Below are 18,618 nucleotides of genomic sequence, written 5' to 3'. Positions count from 1 at the left end.
GAGATTTTCTACTAGTGCAAGTCTATGTGGACGACATCATTTTTGCTGTATCCAAAGTCGCCATGTGTCAGGATTTTGAAGCAGTGATGAAAAAGAGGTTTGAAATGAGCGCCATGGGCGAATTAACTTTCTTTTTGGGATTGCAGGTTGATCAGAAGATAGATGGGATGTTCATTCATCAAACAATATATGTCCATGACGTACTCAACCACTTCAAGATGGAAGACAGCACTTCTTTTGATACTCCAGTTTGCGTCAATCACAAACTGGGTGCAGATTCTGACAGTGATGAAGACGTGGACCCCACCCAATATCGAGCAATCATAGGTTCTTTAATGTATTTAACTGCATCTAGACCTGATATTATGTTTGCAGTTTGTCTTTGTGCTCGTTTTCAGGCTAGCCCGAAGGAATCTCACATGAAGGGAGTGAAGAAAATATTGCGGTATCTCAAAGGCAAGCCTAAGTTGGGATTGTGGTACACGAAAGGGGGAGAACTAGATTTGGTCGCTTACACAGATTCTGACTATGGAGGTTGCAATCAGAACAGGAAGTCAACAACCGGTGGATGTCAGTTTCTGGGGGGTAGATTGGTGTCGTGGCAGTGCAAGAAGCAGACCTCTGTAGCCATTTCCTCCTGCGAAGCAGAGTACATGGCAGCATCGAACTGCTGCTCCCAGGTTCTTTGGATACAACAGCAATTGCGCGATTACGGTCTGAATTTCACTCAAACTCCTATTTGCATTGATAACACTGCTGCTATCTCAGTAACTAACAATCCCGTCAAACACAGCAAAACTAAACACATTGACATTCGTCATCCTTTTATACGGGATTGTGCTGAGAAGAAATTAATTGTGCTAGAAAAGGTTGATTCGTTAGATAATTTCGCCGATCTTTTTACTAAAGCGTTTGACCGAACTCGTTTTCAAAATCATGTTGAACTTAATGGGATGATCAATCCCGAGTAACCGTGTTTTTCGTTTTTATTAAAAAAAAACATCACTATCGCTTAAAATTATGTCGGTTGCTTCAGTTTGAAGGACACATCTTCGGATTTGTTTGGTCCTTACTTCTACTAGTAGATTATGAGGATAGCCATTAACCAGATGACTGAAAGTGACCGGGGCGGTTTATGATGGGTTTTTATTCTTTCGCTGAAAAATAGTCGTTCATACTTAGTTAGAAGGACACATACTCGTATGTGGTCGGTCCAGCTGATCCATTGGATCTTCAGGATAGCCGTTTATCTGAAGACTTTGACTTGATCGGGGTGATAGAATTTAAAATTTTCTAAGGGAGATGATATAATTTTTCAAGTCGATAACTTCGTAAGAAGTTTCAATACAATGTTTAAAAGAAAATTGATCCAGCCTTGGAAAGTGATAGAAATACTATTTCGGTGTGCCTATCTGGTGAAGTTATTAAGCCCAAAAGACTCTAGAACAGCCATTGTATGTTATGGTAGCTTTGTATGGTGCGTAAAAGTAAAAGTGATACTAACTAAATCTTTTCGATTTAAAGTGGAGAATCATTCAGAGTTGTGCATGTCTCCATATACATCTTTCCGAATGATAGGCAGAAAAGTCATTACCCAGTCATACACGAGCCCGTGAGTGTTCTGATTCCCGAGAAGATAGTGTGTCAAGCACCTGCAGTGATCCAGATTCGGGACTTGCAGTCGTCTACTGTTTGAAGCTGTGTTAAACTTATTAAAAAAAATGTGTGTGTTGTTAAGCCTTCTGAAACTTATGATGTTAAACTTATCAATCAAGAGGCAAGAAAGAGAACGGGATGAAGACTCTAATGATCGATATGTACCTACTGTTTAATCAGACACTACGGGTCGAGGTCAATTCAGGGTGACTTGGGGAAAGCCAAATATGCTTTGAGAATAGATAGGAGGCATCACAGTCTCTGATGTGATGTCCATCTAAAATTTGAGCTTAATTGAACCTAATCCGTATCACAGAAGCGATGAAAACCATACTAAGTTGTATACCTGCTTACAACCAGTTTCTTTATGTCATAATACCGCTGAACATGGATCTATGTGACAGCCACTTAATTAGTATGATTCCTGTTCGGATCTTTTCTAAAACATGCTGGTCCCCGTCAAGACTGAAACTTGATCCCGTTTTACTAAATTTCTAAAATTTTCATTGCATCTTTTGTTTTTATGGTTCAAAGCTTGGTTACTTGGTTCTTTGATTATAAAGTTTAAATCTTTAACGGAGGATTTTAAAAGACAGTTGCATTTTATTCAAATGTTTAAGGGCCTGTTTTGTAAATTTAAAGCGAAGTTACAGGGGCGAAGTTGTTACAGGGCGAAGTTAAGGGTAAGCGCAGTTAACCTTAACTTCGCCTGTGTAATGTACAGCCTATATAAAGGTCAACTTTGGTCAAACTCAGTTCATATTTTCAATCTCAGCGAAGTTATATCAACTCTTACACCCTCGGCGAACTTAAAACATGAATCGAACCCTGTTATTATTTGTTTTCAATCCGTGTTAAAGGTGTGTAGGGTTGGTATGACTTATATTTCATGTCAATGGTGTTAATCAGATGTCGTATTGGTCCAATTTGTGACCTCGTTCATGCAAACTTTTAAACATCCGCTAACCAATCTCCTTCTAATGTGTTCGTAACTCATTTGATCGTCTAAGATCTCTAATGTAATATCCGTTTTTGTCATCTATCACCAAATTCACTAATCAAATCAAGATCCAACTTCTGTATATGCCATTTCATATTCAGGTGAAGTTATCTTTAGGCGAAGTTGTTCTCAACTTCGCCTTAGGCATAACTTCGCCTGCTTCTTTAATTGTTTTAACTACTCAGGGGCGAAGTTATAGTTAGGCGAAGTTATCCTTAACTTCGCTTGATAATTAACTTCGCCTGCTGCTTTATATAATTTAAAGTTCTGATGTGTTATCAGGCGAAGTTATGGTAAAGGCGAAGTTGTACTCAACTTCGCCCTATGTCTAACTTCGCCTGTACACTAGAAGTTATCTTAACTTCGCTCATGGTAATAGACGAAGTTATGATCTGCTTTTACGATGTTCTAACTTAGACGTTTGTTGTGTAGATATGGTTGCTGTAGCGGGAGCTGGTGGTGACGAAGGTGGTGATAACAACCGTCAATTCTTTCCGGGTCACAATATGTACATCACGCTGGATCCGGATGCTAGTGGTGTAGATGATTATCGCGAGATCATCTCCTTCCTTGCTCGCTCGCGTATTTTCCACGCTATTACTACAACTTTACCCATATCTCTACCGAACATTGAAGATTTCTGGAGGACGGTAGAATATGACTGTAGAGTTGAGCCTCCGGTTATGCGCGCCACAGTAAACAATCAGGAGGTCCAGTTCTCATCAGAACAGATCAGGGTCGCCTTGCAGTTAGGGACTGAAACTAGAGATGATCCAACCGACTTTTCTGCTCCATTCAGAGATGGTGCATTTTTACGAATGGGCTATTCAGGTCCATTGGGTGACACTCAGAGGCGAAAGGGATTTTTATTGGATCAATGGCGTTTTCTGATGCACGTGATGATTGTGTGCATGTCGGGCCGTAAAGCTGGTACTGACGGTATGGGTGCATCGATGCAATCAGCTATGACAGCACTGACTTACAACAAGCCCTACAGCTTCAGTCAGATGGTGTTTTATGAGATAGATCGTCAGAGACGCGCGGTCGCTCGTGAAAGGTTTTTGATGTATCCCAGATTCTTACAGATGATCTTGAATCATGTAGCTCCTACGCTACCTCAACGCCGTCCCATTCGATATGGTAGAGAGTGTAAGCAAGAGGATATTCGCGCAATGCAGGTCGTCGAGTGCTCGTAATAAACTAGAGCTTCGTCCACGGCATACTCCTCTATTTGGTTATTTGATAAACCCTGCGTATGTTGCTCCTCGTGGAGACGAATTTCGGGACCCGGCACCGCAACAGGCTGATGTTCCCCAACCACCACCTGTGGTACAGCAAGCATTGCCTGCTGCTCCTATTGTGGCACCGGAGGAACAGGTAGATCTTGAGGCTGCTTTTGGTGGCCAAGGGTTCTTTGATATGGAGCGAGTTGATCCTGCTGCAGAGATTCGGGTCTCAGTAGCAGAGGTTTCTGGTGTAAATGTGTCGATGGTAGCTACGTCTGTAGCTGATTCTGAGAGAACCGATTCTGACTCCTCAGCTGATGATGTTGCTGAAGCACGACAGATTCTGGTCACCCAAGAAAGAATTCATGGAAAAAGAAAGAAAGATTCGGATGACAGTGAATCTGACTTTAAGAGGTTGTTGAGATCGTTGAATACATTGCCTGAGTTTGAGGTGAAGGATTTGGCCAAGTTGGGGTTGATTAATAGAAGTGATGATAATATGGCCAGAATTATTGGGAAGATTGTGTGGAAAGAAAGTATAAAAGAGAAAAAATTCGAGTTGTTAAAGCCGCAGAAAGGAAAGCTTGTTGAAGATAAGGAAAAAGGAATGCGAGCTGATGGCAAACCTTGGATGGTAATGAAGTATAAGCCGATTCGGTGTTTGAAAGAAGTGCAGGTGAAACCAATGCCCAAGGATGTCTTAAAGAATCTAAAGTGGTGGTATGTTGATAGCCAAACAGCTGAAGCGGTTATGGAAGATGAAGATGAACAAGAAGTCCTGAGAGTGTATGATCCGATGCACTTGGTGAATCTGTCTCAAGCTGACCTGCAGGTGCTAAACGAGAAAAAGGTATTCTATATTCCTGCATGGAAAGATGAAGCCAAGAAATATCAGAGAGTTGTCTCTGTTTGTGTCAGAGAAGGCGTTCATGCTTGAAGACGTGTGACACGAGATTTTTGGGATTACAAGACACGAGATTGAAGATAGAGATATGAAACTACTGCCAAGGGGGAGTCTGTTGGGGCATAATGTCAGTTTTTCAGTATCTAGTGATTTGTATGTGTCTGTAATCATGTTAGATTGTTTGTTTTGGTTTTAGATATGTAATCTCACAAGTTCGCCTGATGTAAGCGAACTTGTAGACAAGCGAAGTTAGGACAACTTCGCCTAACATGTTAGGCGAATTTGTCGAGGGTTATATAACCTTCGCTTACGGCTTGTTTTGTAAAAAGTTTTTCTAGAACGTGTATTTGTGATTGGATATCAAGTGTTGAAGTGTTGCAATACAACGTGTCGTTTTAGTATTGTAACGTGTGTTTGTGTTTCGGTTTAACGTATTATACATCTTACGCTCGTATCGTGTTACGTAGGGATTCCGCACCTACGTACTACGAGATACTCCTGTGTAGATCCGGTTGGGAACCTACACTTTCTTATATGATATTTTACTGTTATAGCTTAAACTAGTAGCAAATATCATGGATAAATCATGGATTACGTTTGATAGATTATCAAATGCGTATGACGAAGGTGTGGAGGCCTTTTTAGAGTTTTCCCAAAGTAATAATTCAAACTTCCCAAGGTTGATTCTAGATGCCACTCAATTGACAATGTGCGTTATCATCTATGTGCCCACGGTTTCGATGAAAGTTATACAGTTTGGTCTTTCCATGGTGAAAAACTTCCCAAGGTTGATTCTAGATGCCCTAGTAAATCTAGATCTCCCGAGTTTGATTATACAAAGAAAATGCTACATGATGCCTTCACATATGTAGAAGAACCTGATTCATTGAAATCACTTCTTGAAGAATGTGATAAGCCACTTTACGTAGGGTCAAAATATAATGCACTTAGTGGATTATTGAAATTCCAACATTTGAAGGTTCAATTTGGCTGGTCTGATTCTAATTTTGATGCTTTGTTGGGCGCCATAAGAGATGTCTTACCATTAAACAATACAATCCCTAGCTCGATATATGAGGCCAAGAAGTTGCTAAAAGGAGTAGGTCTACAATATGAAAAGATTCATGCATGTGAAAACGATTGTGTTCTATTCTGGAATGAACATAAGGATGCTTCTCAAACTTGTGGCAAATCTAGTTGGAAGGAGAATACCAAGAACGTGCCTTCAAAATTTTTTTGGGCCAATAACGGTAAGATAACTCATTCTTGTGATTCCCCATCTTGGAAGCTTGTTGACAACACGTGGAAAGGCTTCGGAAAAGATATCGGAATCTTAGATTAGCCTTGTCCGCCGTTGGCATCAGTCCTCATAAGTTATTAAGGTCCAAGTATAGTTGTTGGCCGGTTATTCTAATAACATATAATCTACCCTCGTATATATGTATGTCAAAAAATTTCATGATGTTGACTCTTTTGATATCAGGGCCAAGCCAACTTGGTAACAATATTGATATCTACTTGGCACCATTGATAGAAGATCAAAAACTCTTGTGGGAAACTGGTGTTAAGACATATAATGCTTATAAGAAATAATACTTTAATCTAAGAGCAATATTACTTCGGACTATAAGTGACTTCCTCGCATATGGTAATCTTTCGGGGTGTGTTACCAAAGGTTACTATGCTTGTCCGGTATGTTCAAAGAATACCTTTTCCCAATGGTTGCCAAAGTCTAAGAAAGTATGCTACCTTGGGCATAGAAGATACTTCCCACTTGCACATCCTTTTTGTAAAAGAAAAAAAGATATTTCAACAATCATCAAGAGAACAATGTTATAAAAAAAAAGCATTATCTGGTTAAGACATCTACGACTATCTGGCCGGGTTTAATAATACACGTGGAAAGAAGAAAAATTCAAAGAAGAAAAGGTCAAAAAATAAAATGAAAAGTATCAATGAGAGAGCTAAATTATGCATAAATAATCAAAAAAAAATTTAACTTGAATATTGGAAGAAGTTGCTTGTACGTCATCAGTTAGATGTTATGCACGTAGAAAAAAAATGTGTGTGAGAGTGTTTATGGGACATTATTAAACTTACCTCACAAAACGAAGGATGGATTAAAAGCACGAGAAGATCTTAAGGAGCTGGGCATTAAGCCTGAACTACAACCTCAACCAAAAGGGGATCGACTTTGGCTTTCACCTGCATGCTACACATTGAATACCTCGAAGAAACTTCTGTTTTATGATACCATGTCTAACCTAAAAGTGCCTGATGGGTATTCCTCCAATTTCAAGAATCTCGTATCTGATGATGTTTCAAAGATGAATGGTTTGAAGTCTAATGATTGTCATGTAATAATGCAATAACTTCTTCCCTTTGCAATCAAGTGGGTGTTACACGTGAAAGTGAGGAAGACAATAATTAGTTTGTGTAATTTTTTCAATGAGTTGTGTAGTAAAGTAGTTGATGTCAGTAAGCTAGGAAAGTTAAAAATGACATCGTATTAACTCTATGTTTGTTAGAGACATATTTTCCTCCTTCATTATTCGATATAACGGTTCACTTGATAGTGCATTTAGTGAGAGAGGTGAGTTTACGTGGCCCGGTTCATTTTAGGTGGATGTATCCATTTGAGAGATACATGAAAACACTCAAAGGGTATGTACGAAATCATCATTGACTTGAGGGTTTCATTGCATAATGTTATGTGGCAGAGGAGGCCTTAGAATTTTGCTTGGACTACTTCAAAAACATGAAATCAATTGGCCATCCTCATGAATGTGTTGATGAAAGAATACACACCAGCAGACCTTTATCGCGGGCTAAAGTTGATTTTGTGGATACTAAGTTACTTGATCAAGCTCATCTTTATGTATTATGAAACATTGTTGTTATGGAGCCGTATATAGAGTAAGAGTTACAAATAAATGTATTTTCTTTTTTAAATTATTTAATACATAAAAATTCTTATTAACTTCTACTATAATTCAAGAAACATATGTTGGAACTCAAGCATCGCAACCCACGTGCCTCTGAAAATAGCACATGGTTGCATAACCAACACAGTTGGACATTTATTAGTTGGCTTAAAAACAAGGTTTAAAAACGGTTGGTGGACGGGGAAGATATTTGTGATAGTGTTCGTTGGTTAGCCAAAGGGCCTAGTTTTCTGTTAATAAGAATAGTGGTTTTGCCATAAATAATTATCAATTCCATATAACATCTCAGGATAAATCTAAAACAACTTAATGTAGTGGAGTATCTTTAGTTGCCCATGGTATGCAAATTGCTAGTGCAAAAGACTCCAATCCCGTGTATGGCACTGTTACTTACTTCGGTCGTATAAAGGAGATATGAGATCTTGATTATCGAATGCTTTCTATTACCGTATTCATGTGTGATTGGGCTGATAATCGTGGAATAAAAAAGGATGATTTTGGATTCACAGTGGTTAACTTTGCTAGGCTTGGTCACCAACGTGAATGCTTCATATTAGCTAATCAAGCCAAACAAGTTTTTTATGTTCAAGATCAACAAAATTGTAAGGCCCCGTTACCGGTGCCCTACATTGGACGTTGGATTTACTCATAAACACAGTTCTAAATATCAGAGTTAATTAAAACCTTCGCGGAATATTAAAAACTTTCATAAACATTACAATCAAGTCCATAACTTTGTCTTTAACGAACATATTGTCTTTCGAATCAAAAACATTAATTAAAAACGTCTTAGGTCTTCAGATGCCAGACTCTTATTCTTCTGCCATGTGCCCCCACTCAAGCCAGCTGTCTCATTCTACTCACCTGCGTGCATACTAAAAGTCAGCTACGCTGAGTGCGTTCTAGTTAATCATACCACATTCAACACATTCATAACTACATACTTTCGTACATACTTCATACTTTCATATTTGCATAACCATACCTTACGTTGTAAAGAGCATTACGCCCTCTAACCTTCGCATATATTATTAGGGTATGCAACCCTTTAACCTTTGCATATATTATTAGGGTGTGCAACCCTTTAACCTTACCTTACCTTTCATTATCATATCCATACACTTAATGCCATACATATCATAGTCGCACATACTTTCTTATTCACATACACATATCATACATACTACACTATACTTGCCTTAACAATACGTGCAATACCGGAAGGTCGTTCACGTACTGTCAAGCATACAAACATAACTATCACAATCGTCATTAAGACATACACTTACCATTTAAGGTAAGTGTATTAACATTCACATCGAGTATGCACACAGCCCCGAAAACATAACAACGAAAATGGGGCTAGAAACTCACCTGAACACGATTACGTTCACCGTTAATTGTTATTCCTTTCTTGAGCTGTGCACGGCTAACTGTATAATAATTACACGTATCAATTAACTATCGCTATCTATATTGTGTTTCTAGTTCAATTATAACCCACAACGAACGGGGGGTCCGAGGGCAGCGCCCCTGGCAGAGAGGTTCTAGGGGCGGCAGCCCCTAGCGGGGTCCAAGGGGCATAGCCCCTGGCAAGCTGCCAAGTCAGCTTGGAAAAATTTTATTTTCGTTAACTATCTTAACACATTTTCCATTAGGATTTTAATTTATTATTTAATTCGCTAACTCCTTCGCCATAACGAATTAAGCCTAATTCGTTAGCTAATTCGTTATCTTTTTATCATGATTCGTCATCTTTTCATCGTCTGATTCATCCTCTGATTCGTTACCTCATCATAACGAATTGGGTAAATAACGAATCACTTGATTCATTATATTTCCTTAGCGAACTGGCGGGTAACGATTCACTTGATTCGTTATCTTAGCATAACCTAGTTCGTTATTTGAACATAGCGAAAGGGGTGAATAACGAATCACTTGATTCGTTATCTGAACTTAACGAATGACAAACTAATTTGTTATCTAATCATAACGAATTGCATCAATCTTATCAGACTTTGACTCAGGGTCAAAGTCAAAATTTCCAAGAATAACAAATAGTTAACATAAAGGGATTTTTGCAATTGAACCTCAAATCTTAATGAAAAACACGATTTTGGTATCCATGAACTCGTAATCACATCGCCTACAAACCCTAACCATCAAATCAGCCAACTTTCGTGTTTAAGGGGTGCGATTTGGGCATATATGTTACGGGTTCTTTAGGTTAGCAATTAACCTATCAATCGTGAATGGTTTTTAGCAAGAATCATCACGTTTGGTTCGTTTTTACCATATATATACCGATCTAAGATTATCTAAATGAATCCGGACCTAAATGAACGATTCCTAATTATATACGTACCTTAAACGAGTCGAAATACGAACAATGTTAAGCCTTGATGTTGTTTTTGTTCTTCACAACGATCTAGCACCAATAAATCTCGGGTTTTCAACTTCGGATTTAGGCTCGGGTTAAAGGATAGTCTTGTGTGTGTTTTTGATGGTGTAGAGATGGATAAAAATGGAAAGGTTTAGGGTTTAAGTGGTATTTATACTCCCTTTAGCCCATGGACCTAAGGCCCATTTCATCTTTCATTCTATCTTCTAAAGTCCAAACCCATCATCTTATAGAAACCGGCACACGACACTTTATTGAATAAACGAAATTTCATTTATTTATTAAAATCAAAAGTATGATGCTACAAAAATGAAATTTGTCTGTTGTTGGCTTCGCACCACATAAGATGTATAAGTATGAAGCAAGTGATGAAACTAACGATATGCTAGAATTTGTTGCTACTCTTGATGAGACCCCACTTTAGTAGACATTGACGATGATATTTTGTGTATACGCCCGGACGACGAGGGCATATTAGTTTAAATTTTAGTTTTTATTTCATACTAACATATTATTTTTATTTTTTGTGTACACAATGTATTTATTTGTTTATTCGTGTTAATTCATTCTGTAATCTTGATAATTTAGATGCAACTAACCGGCAAGAAAGAAGAGGAGATTGATAGGGCAACGTTGTGGAAAGAAGCAAGAAAAAAGAAAACATGAGATTTTGATGAAAACATTCAAGTGGTTGTTAATAAAATTGTAAGTTTATTTCATATCTAGTCATTGTAGAAGCACAAGGTCCGGGCAAGACTGGGCATGGGCCCTAAATAATAATAATTAATAAAAGAATTAACATAAAAAAAGTTAGGGCCCACTCTTAATATCTAAGTGGACATTTGATCGTAAACAAGCCTAAGCCTAACTGGGCTTTTAAAAAAAGGTTCATCTTATGTGGTAACGTTTACTCTTTTGTATGGAAAATCTTTTTTATTTTTAATTTATCCCAATTATAGGATGAGCTACATTAGTCGGGACATTATGAATCATGTGGAACACATGATGTGCTCACTAAGGCCCCGATCGTGGACACGTGCGTGGAATGTGCAAGTTTGTAACACAAGACCGATACTTTTTTATATCCAAGACTGTTAACCAGTACCTGGACATTGAGAAAAACAAGACCAATGAACGGTTCAACAAACTTGAAGATGAGCTAGAGAAACTTAAAAAAGGTACACGTAGTGTTTCTGAAGCCGCAAGTTGCCAAATGGGGGTCCATGAAGAAGAGTTTGAAAACGAACCACTTGATCAAGAATCACCTGTAAGTCTTGGGTACAAGGGTTTATTTTTAATATAATATCTTTATGTTTTATCAGAATTCATTGCAACTAATATCATAATATGTGAGAACATTGAAGTCATAATGCAAATATGTCTATAAGGAGACGCTTTACTATCGGTTCCAATTGAAGAAGAGTTCATTGAAAAGGCCAAAGATGCGGTTGGCTTCATACTAAGTTAGCCAAGACATTTAGTTATTCGATGCTTTGACTTGGTAAGTACAATTGGTGGTTTTTATTTATAGGATGAGCTTTTCTCTAAGCATTAACTATAAAGAAAAATATGATATTTTTACATGGATTTGAGGACTGAACCTGATTGTCTGTTGGACTAATAAATTCATTAGTTCCTTGGTCAATCAAACCAATTCATTTTCCTTAACATATTTATAGACAACCTTTTATAACATGTCTGTTGAACTAACGAATTCCGCTTGTTGTTTACTTGTTTTGATCCCCAAATTTGGCTGTTGTTCTTTGCTGGAATTGTCTCGGATTGGTAAATATAAAATATTGTATCAATTTTCTTTTTTGTAGGAAAAAGTGGTGCCAAAAGTACCAATGGGAAAAAATGCAAAACGGCTAAGACAACTTGATGATGAGAATGGAAAAGACAATGAACAGCCAACGAAACAAGAGGATGGTAAAGAAAAGGATCAGCCAAGAAAACGAGAGACTGGAAAAGAAAAGATAAAGAAAAGAAAAAAGGATGACGAGAGAATGGAAAATAAAAAAGAGAAAGGAAAAGGAAAGGAGAATGAAAAGGCGATCATGGAAAAAAAAAGATGATGAGAGCACATAGGAATACGAGGATAAGAATTGAGAAAAGTGGTGTTTTGAAAATGATTGCAATGATGGCTGATGCAAAATTTTCAAAGGTTGAGTATATAAAATTGTGGTGTGAAGATGATCTTTTTGGGAACAAGAGTTGCATATACCTATCTACGAATGATTTTGAAAGACTTTTTACATTGCAGGAGATTTGCGGTTTTGTCATTATAACTTATATGATGTAACTGCTTAAATTTTATTTAAAGAATTGTTCGTAAAACGCAATTTATTCAATCAGTTTAGTTTTTGTATCTTATCAGGTACTTGCTTGAGCAAATCAACAATGGGTCAAAAAGAAATCATGGAATTTGTTTTGTGAGTCAAACTACAGCCTCGCCACGTGAACATAAATCAAAGTTCAAAGTATTGATGATTCAAGCAGAAGCATTGCAAATCGGTTGTTTAACATAAAGGACAATGACATCATCTTGGTTCCCTACAACCCCAGGTCTAATTATCAAAACCATCCAAATCGAAATCTAAGTTTTATTAGTTTTATTATTTGTTTGACTAAATTTGGTTATTGTTTTTTTTAGAAATCATTGAGTGTTGGGCATACTACACATGAAAACAATGACTTGCTATTACCTTGATTCTCTAAGGCCAAGAACTGTTAATTTGCAGTTATAACAAATTATCGACGGGTAAGTTGTACAAATTATGGAAACATTATGTTTTAGTATTTGATATATTTCTTAACATTTTTGAAGTGCAGTGAACTTGTACGGTACATAAAGTGGATTGAGGGTAAAACTCAATTGGGTCAACGCTAGGGTAAGCATTTAATTCCTTATTAAAATAGTAGTTTTAACCTCATTATATGAATCTATGTTACGATGACTATTTGTTATGTATTTATGTAGTGTCCATGTCAGCCGGGAAGCACCGAATGTGGCTATTTTATGTTAAAGTTCATGAAAGAGAAAGTTGATGAAGGAATTTTAATACTAGTCAATGACAATGCAAGCATAGCAACTTTTTATATTTTCATTATTGTATCAGTTTAGTAAATTTGTGACAGTAGGTTTAAGTTATAGTGTTAGGGTTGACTTCTTATAGTCAAGCTGATGATTAATGTTGATCAAAATGTGACATTTAGTTAGGAACTTTTTTTCCCTAAACCTAGATAAATAAGTCTCCATAACCAGTTAGGAACTTAGGATATGAAGTTTATATGTTATGTGATTAATAAAACTTAGCAATTACGTTGTAATTAGACTCAATTCGCTTATGCTATTGATTATTTCAGTTGTCGTATTGTATATGCTAGATCTGGTTATCAAGTTGCTTAATGGAATCCGTGATTGACCACTTGTTTTGACAAATCATTTGAACTTTATGTTTAACTAATCTGAAATTTTTCTCAGGTTGGGGGTGGGAATAATGAATACAAGGATGCTGATATTGATGGAACTCGTAAAGAATGGTTGACTTTTGTGGCATCATTTATTTACCAATGAATGTTTGTATCGATGTTAATGGAATGTTAACTTTGAAATATTGTTAATTTTGAATGTTTGTTAGTATGTTATGAAATATTATATGGAATGGATTATTTTGCTATATATGAATTTTAGTTTTATTATGAGACGTTAATTGTCATTATTTAATGTGAAAATTATAAATCTGTCAAAAAATTCTTTTTAAAAAAACTTAAAACTATGACACACAAATGAGTGTAAGAAAAAGATGTCAGTAATGCTTGTCATAAAAAGATGACATACAAATTTGTGTCAACTTTTCTTTACGACATAGCCATCCTTGACACGTGATGGCGTGTCATCTACCCCTTTAATGACGCGCATGACGCGTCATTAAATGTCTATTTTCTAGTAGCGAAAGAAATCCAATGAGGTAATTGAACAGAGGGAAGAACAAGAATTCGATGATGGAAGAAAAAGATTGGTTTTAGGCCTTAAATTTTTCATCATTCAATATCATGTATTAATTAATATAAACAAATGATTTTCACCTTTTATACATGGTGTTATAAGAACAGAGAACAAATGCTTAAAACCATTATCTAATAACATTCGAATACGAAATACTAAATAAACGTAACAGATTTAATTCCAGATAATTAAATACCAAACAAAGATAACGGCTAACAATTTACATGCATTACTAAACTTATGGTGTTTATTGGCTCTATAATCATCAACAAGCTATATTCTCATTTCTTGTACAACCATTTGGACGCTTTCTAGAGGTTAACTATTCAACACAGAACTAAAGAACTGCATGATGATCATAAGGTACCATCTTTTTGAGATGTTGAGCGGATGCGGAGATGATCCAAGAGAGACCGACTTTTATTTGGATCAGTTGGATAAAGGGAAACTAGGCAGAAAATGCCTAAACTTTAAACGGCCACAACTCGGTCTACAGCTAGTACAGGCCCATGAACAGTGTACGGAAAGGTCTCGACGACCTGGATTCTAGGCGGTTTGGCCCAGCTATCACCTCTCCAATTTAGTCAATCAAAAGGTTTCCCCAAAATCAGCAAGTTTTATTTCCTTTCCGTATTCACTGATTGCGTGATTTTCGTCGTAGTTTAATGATTCAGCTTTGTAATTTCAAAAATTTGGTAAACCTGTCAAATTTAGAAAATGCTTATAAAAGATCCCTCAAGTGTTGTATGAACTATTCAGAAATTAATTAACTTTATTCTCATATATATATTGAGAATTATTTCTCTGTTCTTAATTTTACTTCCACTTGTCGTCATGAGCCACCCCAATTTGGATATGCATCTGCTGGCTCAATAACATGAACTGAGCCGTCACTCATTCCTAGAGAAAATTGGCTAGGACCAGATGGATGTGCCGCAACAACCATAGGATAAGCCGTGCTGTTACTGCTGCCAAAACAAGCCACATCATTAGATTCATAATTTTGACTCATTCACTTACTTACAAATGAGTTTATTTCGCACTAACGAATTAACTTGATAAATAAACTCTAGTCCTAATTATATTTTTTAATGGCTACTATATACCCATTTCAAAATATTTAATTATCATTGATCTGGGATTGCTCAAGCATCTTCAAGTTCCTTTTTCGTTGTGTACCTGGAAATTGATGGTGATATGTAGGCGTACCACGGTATACGACATCGTAGCTTCAAACTCTCTGCATCAAAAACACCAACAGCACCATCCAAAAATCCAGTGAATATAAGTAGGCTGTCACATGAGTATATTGCACTTGATATTGGAGCAGATAGACTTTCTCTAGGATACCACTGCAAGAGAATTTAATTCAAGTTACTTTACTATCTGATCATAACAAAGGTTCAAACCCTGAAAATTATCATTGTATAGAAGATGATAGTTTTATGATTGACAGAAAAATAATATTACAAAGGCACGAGTGTCAAAACTATTTACCAACTTCAAGCACTCCAATTGGGAATCATAGATAGCAATTTGACTTTCATGTACAACCAGGATACGTTTTTGATCATTATGGTATTGAACTTTAGTATCCCTAACCAATGACGATGGATAACCATGTGGCAGTTGTAATGTTACCGATTTCAGCTTCTCCCAGTGATTTGTATTCCATATACATAGCTGTAATCCAGTAACAACATAAATTTGGTATCAGCCAACTTGTAACGAAAACATAGAATTTACTATTTCATCCATTACTTGTCTTACCCGAGCATCGGCTCCAGATGATACCAGTGAGTTCAAAGCCTGTGAAAATGCAAGTCCTGTAATCCGTTTCCTGTGACCTTTGAGCGTGAACAACCTCTAATAAAACAATCAGGTTTAAGAGAATTCAATATTTTCTCCTTCTATTAAGAACAGTGGAATTTTATAGGAAATGGAAAATAAATAAAATTAAACAATAAACTTAATAGTTGAAAAGCAAAAAAAGTTACCCTATCATAGCTAATGTTGTAAATTTCTATTTTAGCGTTCTCCATTCCGATGGCAATGGTATTGTCGTCCTGAGGATGGAGAGCCAAGCATGTGGCTGCAGGCGGTGGGGACATGAAAGTTTTCAGAGCCTGAAGTTTGACAGGTACACATTCCATATTGGTATTTAAGAATTGCATTTCAATGTAAATTTATCTATTAATTTAGATACCTTGGAAGCCATCATATCAAACAGGGAGATTTTACCCCCAGAGGCAGACAAAACAAAAGAATCGTTCTTGGTCAAAGCAATGCATGCTACTGATTCTTCAGCGCATATGGTTTCATTTAAATGATTAGACATTAGAGCCCCATTTACAGGATGCCACAGGCGGGGTACCATAGATGCACTTGACTGAACATCAGATGTACAAAGAGAAATCAGAATTCAACAAATTTTTATAGACTATCAGTTGTGGTGGTATGAACACTACCGCCACCATCTTTTATATATATATATATATTTCATTTTCAAACATAGTCAAGTCATAAAACTTGCTTTGGCTCAGTAGATAAGTGTAAGCACATTTTTTTTAATGCTTGTTTCTTTAATTCCTTTTGTTGTTTGACTTTTTTTTTTTATTATTATTTTCCTGCTGTCAAATATCAGAGATGCTTAAACCATCCCAGATGGATTACATACATTTTGTTGCCACTGCCACAGTTTAACAAGGCCACTCAAAGCCAGTACAAGTAAACCTGACCCAGAATTTGTATAAATAAGCTGCATAACCTGCATGCAATAATTGATACCAGATGACTAGTAAATAATCATAACAGAGACTTGACATGACAAACTTGAATATAAACCGAACAAGGATATGCACACCGAACACACCTTGTTGGGAGCCTTTCGATCAGGCAAACATAGAGCTCTTAGGTGAGAGGAATCAACTATTATTGTATTGTTCTCGCCATCCACATTTCTAGGCATAGTATCCACGGCCATACTGTTTTCTGCATATGCCTGCAATGGTCAAAAGTTGGGAGTTATTGTAATTCAGTTTGCGGTTTGGTATGAGAGTTATTGTATTCAGTTATGAGTTACTTTCTGATTTATAATAAAAATGAGTTCACTTATTATTGTGTATCGATTACCTTGAAGATCGATTAAAACACAACTTACCTGATATTCAAGCGCCTTTTCAAGCATAGTCACCACCTCGGTAATCAGCGGACGTTTTTTGAAGTTTGTGTTCAAACATTGATAAGCGATTGTTGTAAACTCCATCACAGATTTGGGATTCATTTCTTCCTGCATATTACCATATATAATCTCATTTATTTTGTTTTTTTGATAGTATTCTCGCACCAAACCTGTTAATGGCCGACGATGATCATCCTTGTTGTAAAGAGACAATCTCCCACATAATATCTCAAACAAGACAACGCCGAAGGAGTAAACATCGGACTCTTTTGTTAATAGTCCATTCTCCACATACAGGGGATCACAATATCCAATCGTGCCTACTGTGTGGGAGACAAGAAACGTGTACTGTTGGTTAGCAGGACCCAATTTAGCCAGACCTAAATCCGATATCTTTGCCTTCCAGTTTTCATCTAAAAGTATGTTGGAACTCTTTATATCACGGTGCAATACTCTTTGTTGGGTCCCGCCTGGATTGTGAAGGTAAGCTAGTCCACGGGCAACTCCTATACAGATCTTGAGACGTCGAATCCATGTTAGCTCATTGTTGTTGAGATACATGTCTAGACTTCCCTTAGATGCATACTCGCATACAAGAATCTTCTCGTCACAAAACCCGAAAAGGGTGACGATATTTTCATGTTTATATTGAGAAAGCATAATGATCTCTTTCCAAAACTCAGGGTTTCCTTGGCCAAATTTAGGGTCTAAACGCTTTATGGCAACAACAGCCCCGCCATTGTCATGGAGGAGTTGTCCCTTATATACTTTCCCAAATCCTCCTTTCCCGATGCATTTGTCTTCAGCAAAGTTGTCTGTTGCTGATTTTATAGCTTCTAATTTTATTTTGAGTTGTTCAAAATGTTTTAAGATAGCAAACATCTTGATGGCCAGACAATATGGCAAGGAAGAAGAAGAAGAAGTAAACAAAGATTGGTAAATTATAGGTTATGTATTTTACAGAATAAAGCCTTTGCAGTTGGAAAAAAAAAAGGAATAAAGCATCCAAAGATGTAAGTTTAAATTTCGCTCTCAGTTCACAAATATGGACAAATGACATCACTGGTTCACTGGTTCCGACTTACGCTGGAACTTAATATGTTTAATCCCCAAGTGGATATAAAGTTAAATAAATATTTTCAACCAAAAAAAACAATTACATATTCAGTTACTAAGTTTATTAACCAACATCAAAGGCGTATATGGCATCAGACACGCTACCAGCATAACTGGCGCCGAACTTAAAACCGTAATTCGAATGAAATTCCGAAACTAACATGAAACCAGTCGGACGTG

The 18,618-nt window shown here is 36.8% G+C and overlaps 1 protein-coding gene and 1 long non-coding RNA gene across 3 annotated transcripts; one reads left to right on the top strand and one right to left on the bottom strand.

The window, feature by feature from the left end:
- Positions 1–11,505: 11,505 nt before the first annotated feature.
- On the top strand, positions 11,506–12,170 carry LOC143604482 (uncharacterized). The gene is made up of 2 exons (XR_013148307.1): positions 11,506–11,633; positions 11,956–12,170. It is a non-coding gene; the product is annotated as an uncharacterized LOC143604482 (long non-coding RNA).
- A 2,761-nt stretch (positions 12,171–14,931) lies between these two features.
- On the bottom strand, positions 14,932–18,297 carry LOC143604481 (protein TOPLESS-RELATED PROTEIN 2-like). 2 transcript variants are annotated; one of them, XM_077080945.1, is made up of 9 exons: positions 17,302–18,297; positions 17,014–17,142; positions 16,819–16,908; positions 16,348–16,530; positions 16,139–16,267; positions 15,912–16,007; positions 15,639–15,824; positions 15,321–15,493; positions 14,932–15,109 (listed from the first exon to the last, which is right to left on the bottom strand). In XM_077080945.1, exons 1-9 carry the CDS (start codon positions 18,202–18,204, stop codon positions 14,974–14,976), a joined length of 2,025 nt encoding a protein of 674 aa, XP_076937060.1. In that variant the 5' UTR covers positions 18,205–18,297; the 3' UTR covers positions 14,932–14,973. The 2 variants fall into 2 exon arrangements, with proteins under 2 accessions (XP_076937060.1, XP_076937061.1); XM_077080946.1 differs by having other exon boundaries at positions 14,932–15,106.
- Between the last annotated feature and the right edge of the window lie 321 nt (positions 18,298–18,618).

This window comes from Bidens hawaiensis, unplaced genomic scaffold (genome assembly GCF_021521415.1).
Source record: "Bidens hawaiensis isolate Kalapana, Puna unplaced genomic scaffold, B.hawaiensis_p1.1 tig00065328_1, whole genome shotgun sequence".
In the NCBI taxonomy this organism is placed as follows: Eukaryota; Viridiplantae; Streptophyta; class Magnoliopsida; order Asterales; family Asteraceae; genus Bidens; species Bidens hawaiensis.
The sequence above is the reverse complement of the archived record's forward strand: the minus strand, read 5'-3'. Positions and strand labels throughout refer to the sequence as shown.

Excerpts from the sequence above, each read along its gene's own strand:
- LOC143604481 (XM_077080945.1), bottom strand. The coding sequence starts at position 18,204 with ATGTTTGCTATCTTAAAACATTTTGAACAACTCAAAATAAAATTAGAA. Across the intron at positions 16,268-16,347 it reads TTGATATGATGGCTTCCAAG|GCTCTGAAAACTTTCATGTC; the intron begins GTATCTAAATTA and ends GTCAAACTTCAG. Across the intron at positions 15,494-15,638 it reads AATTGGAGTGCTTGAAGTTG|TGGTATCCTAGAGAAAGTCT; the intron begins GTAAATAGTTTT and ends ATTCTCTTGCAG.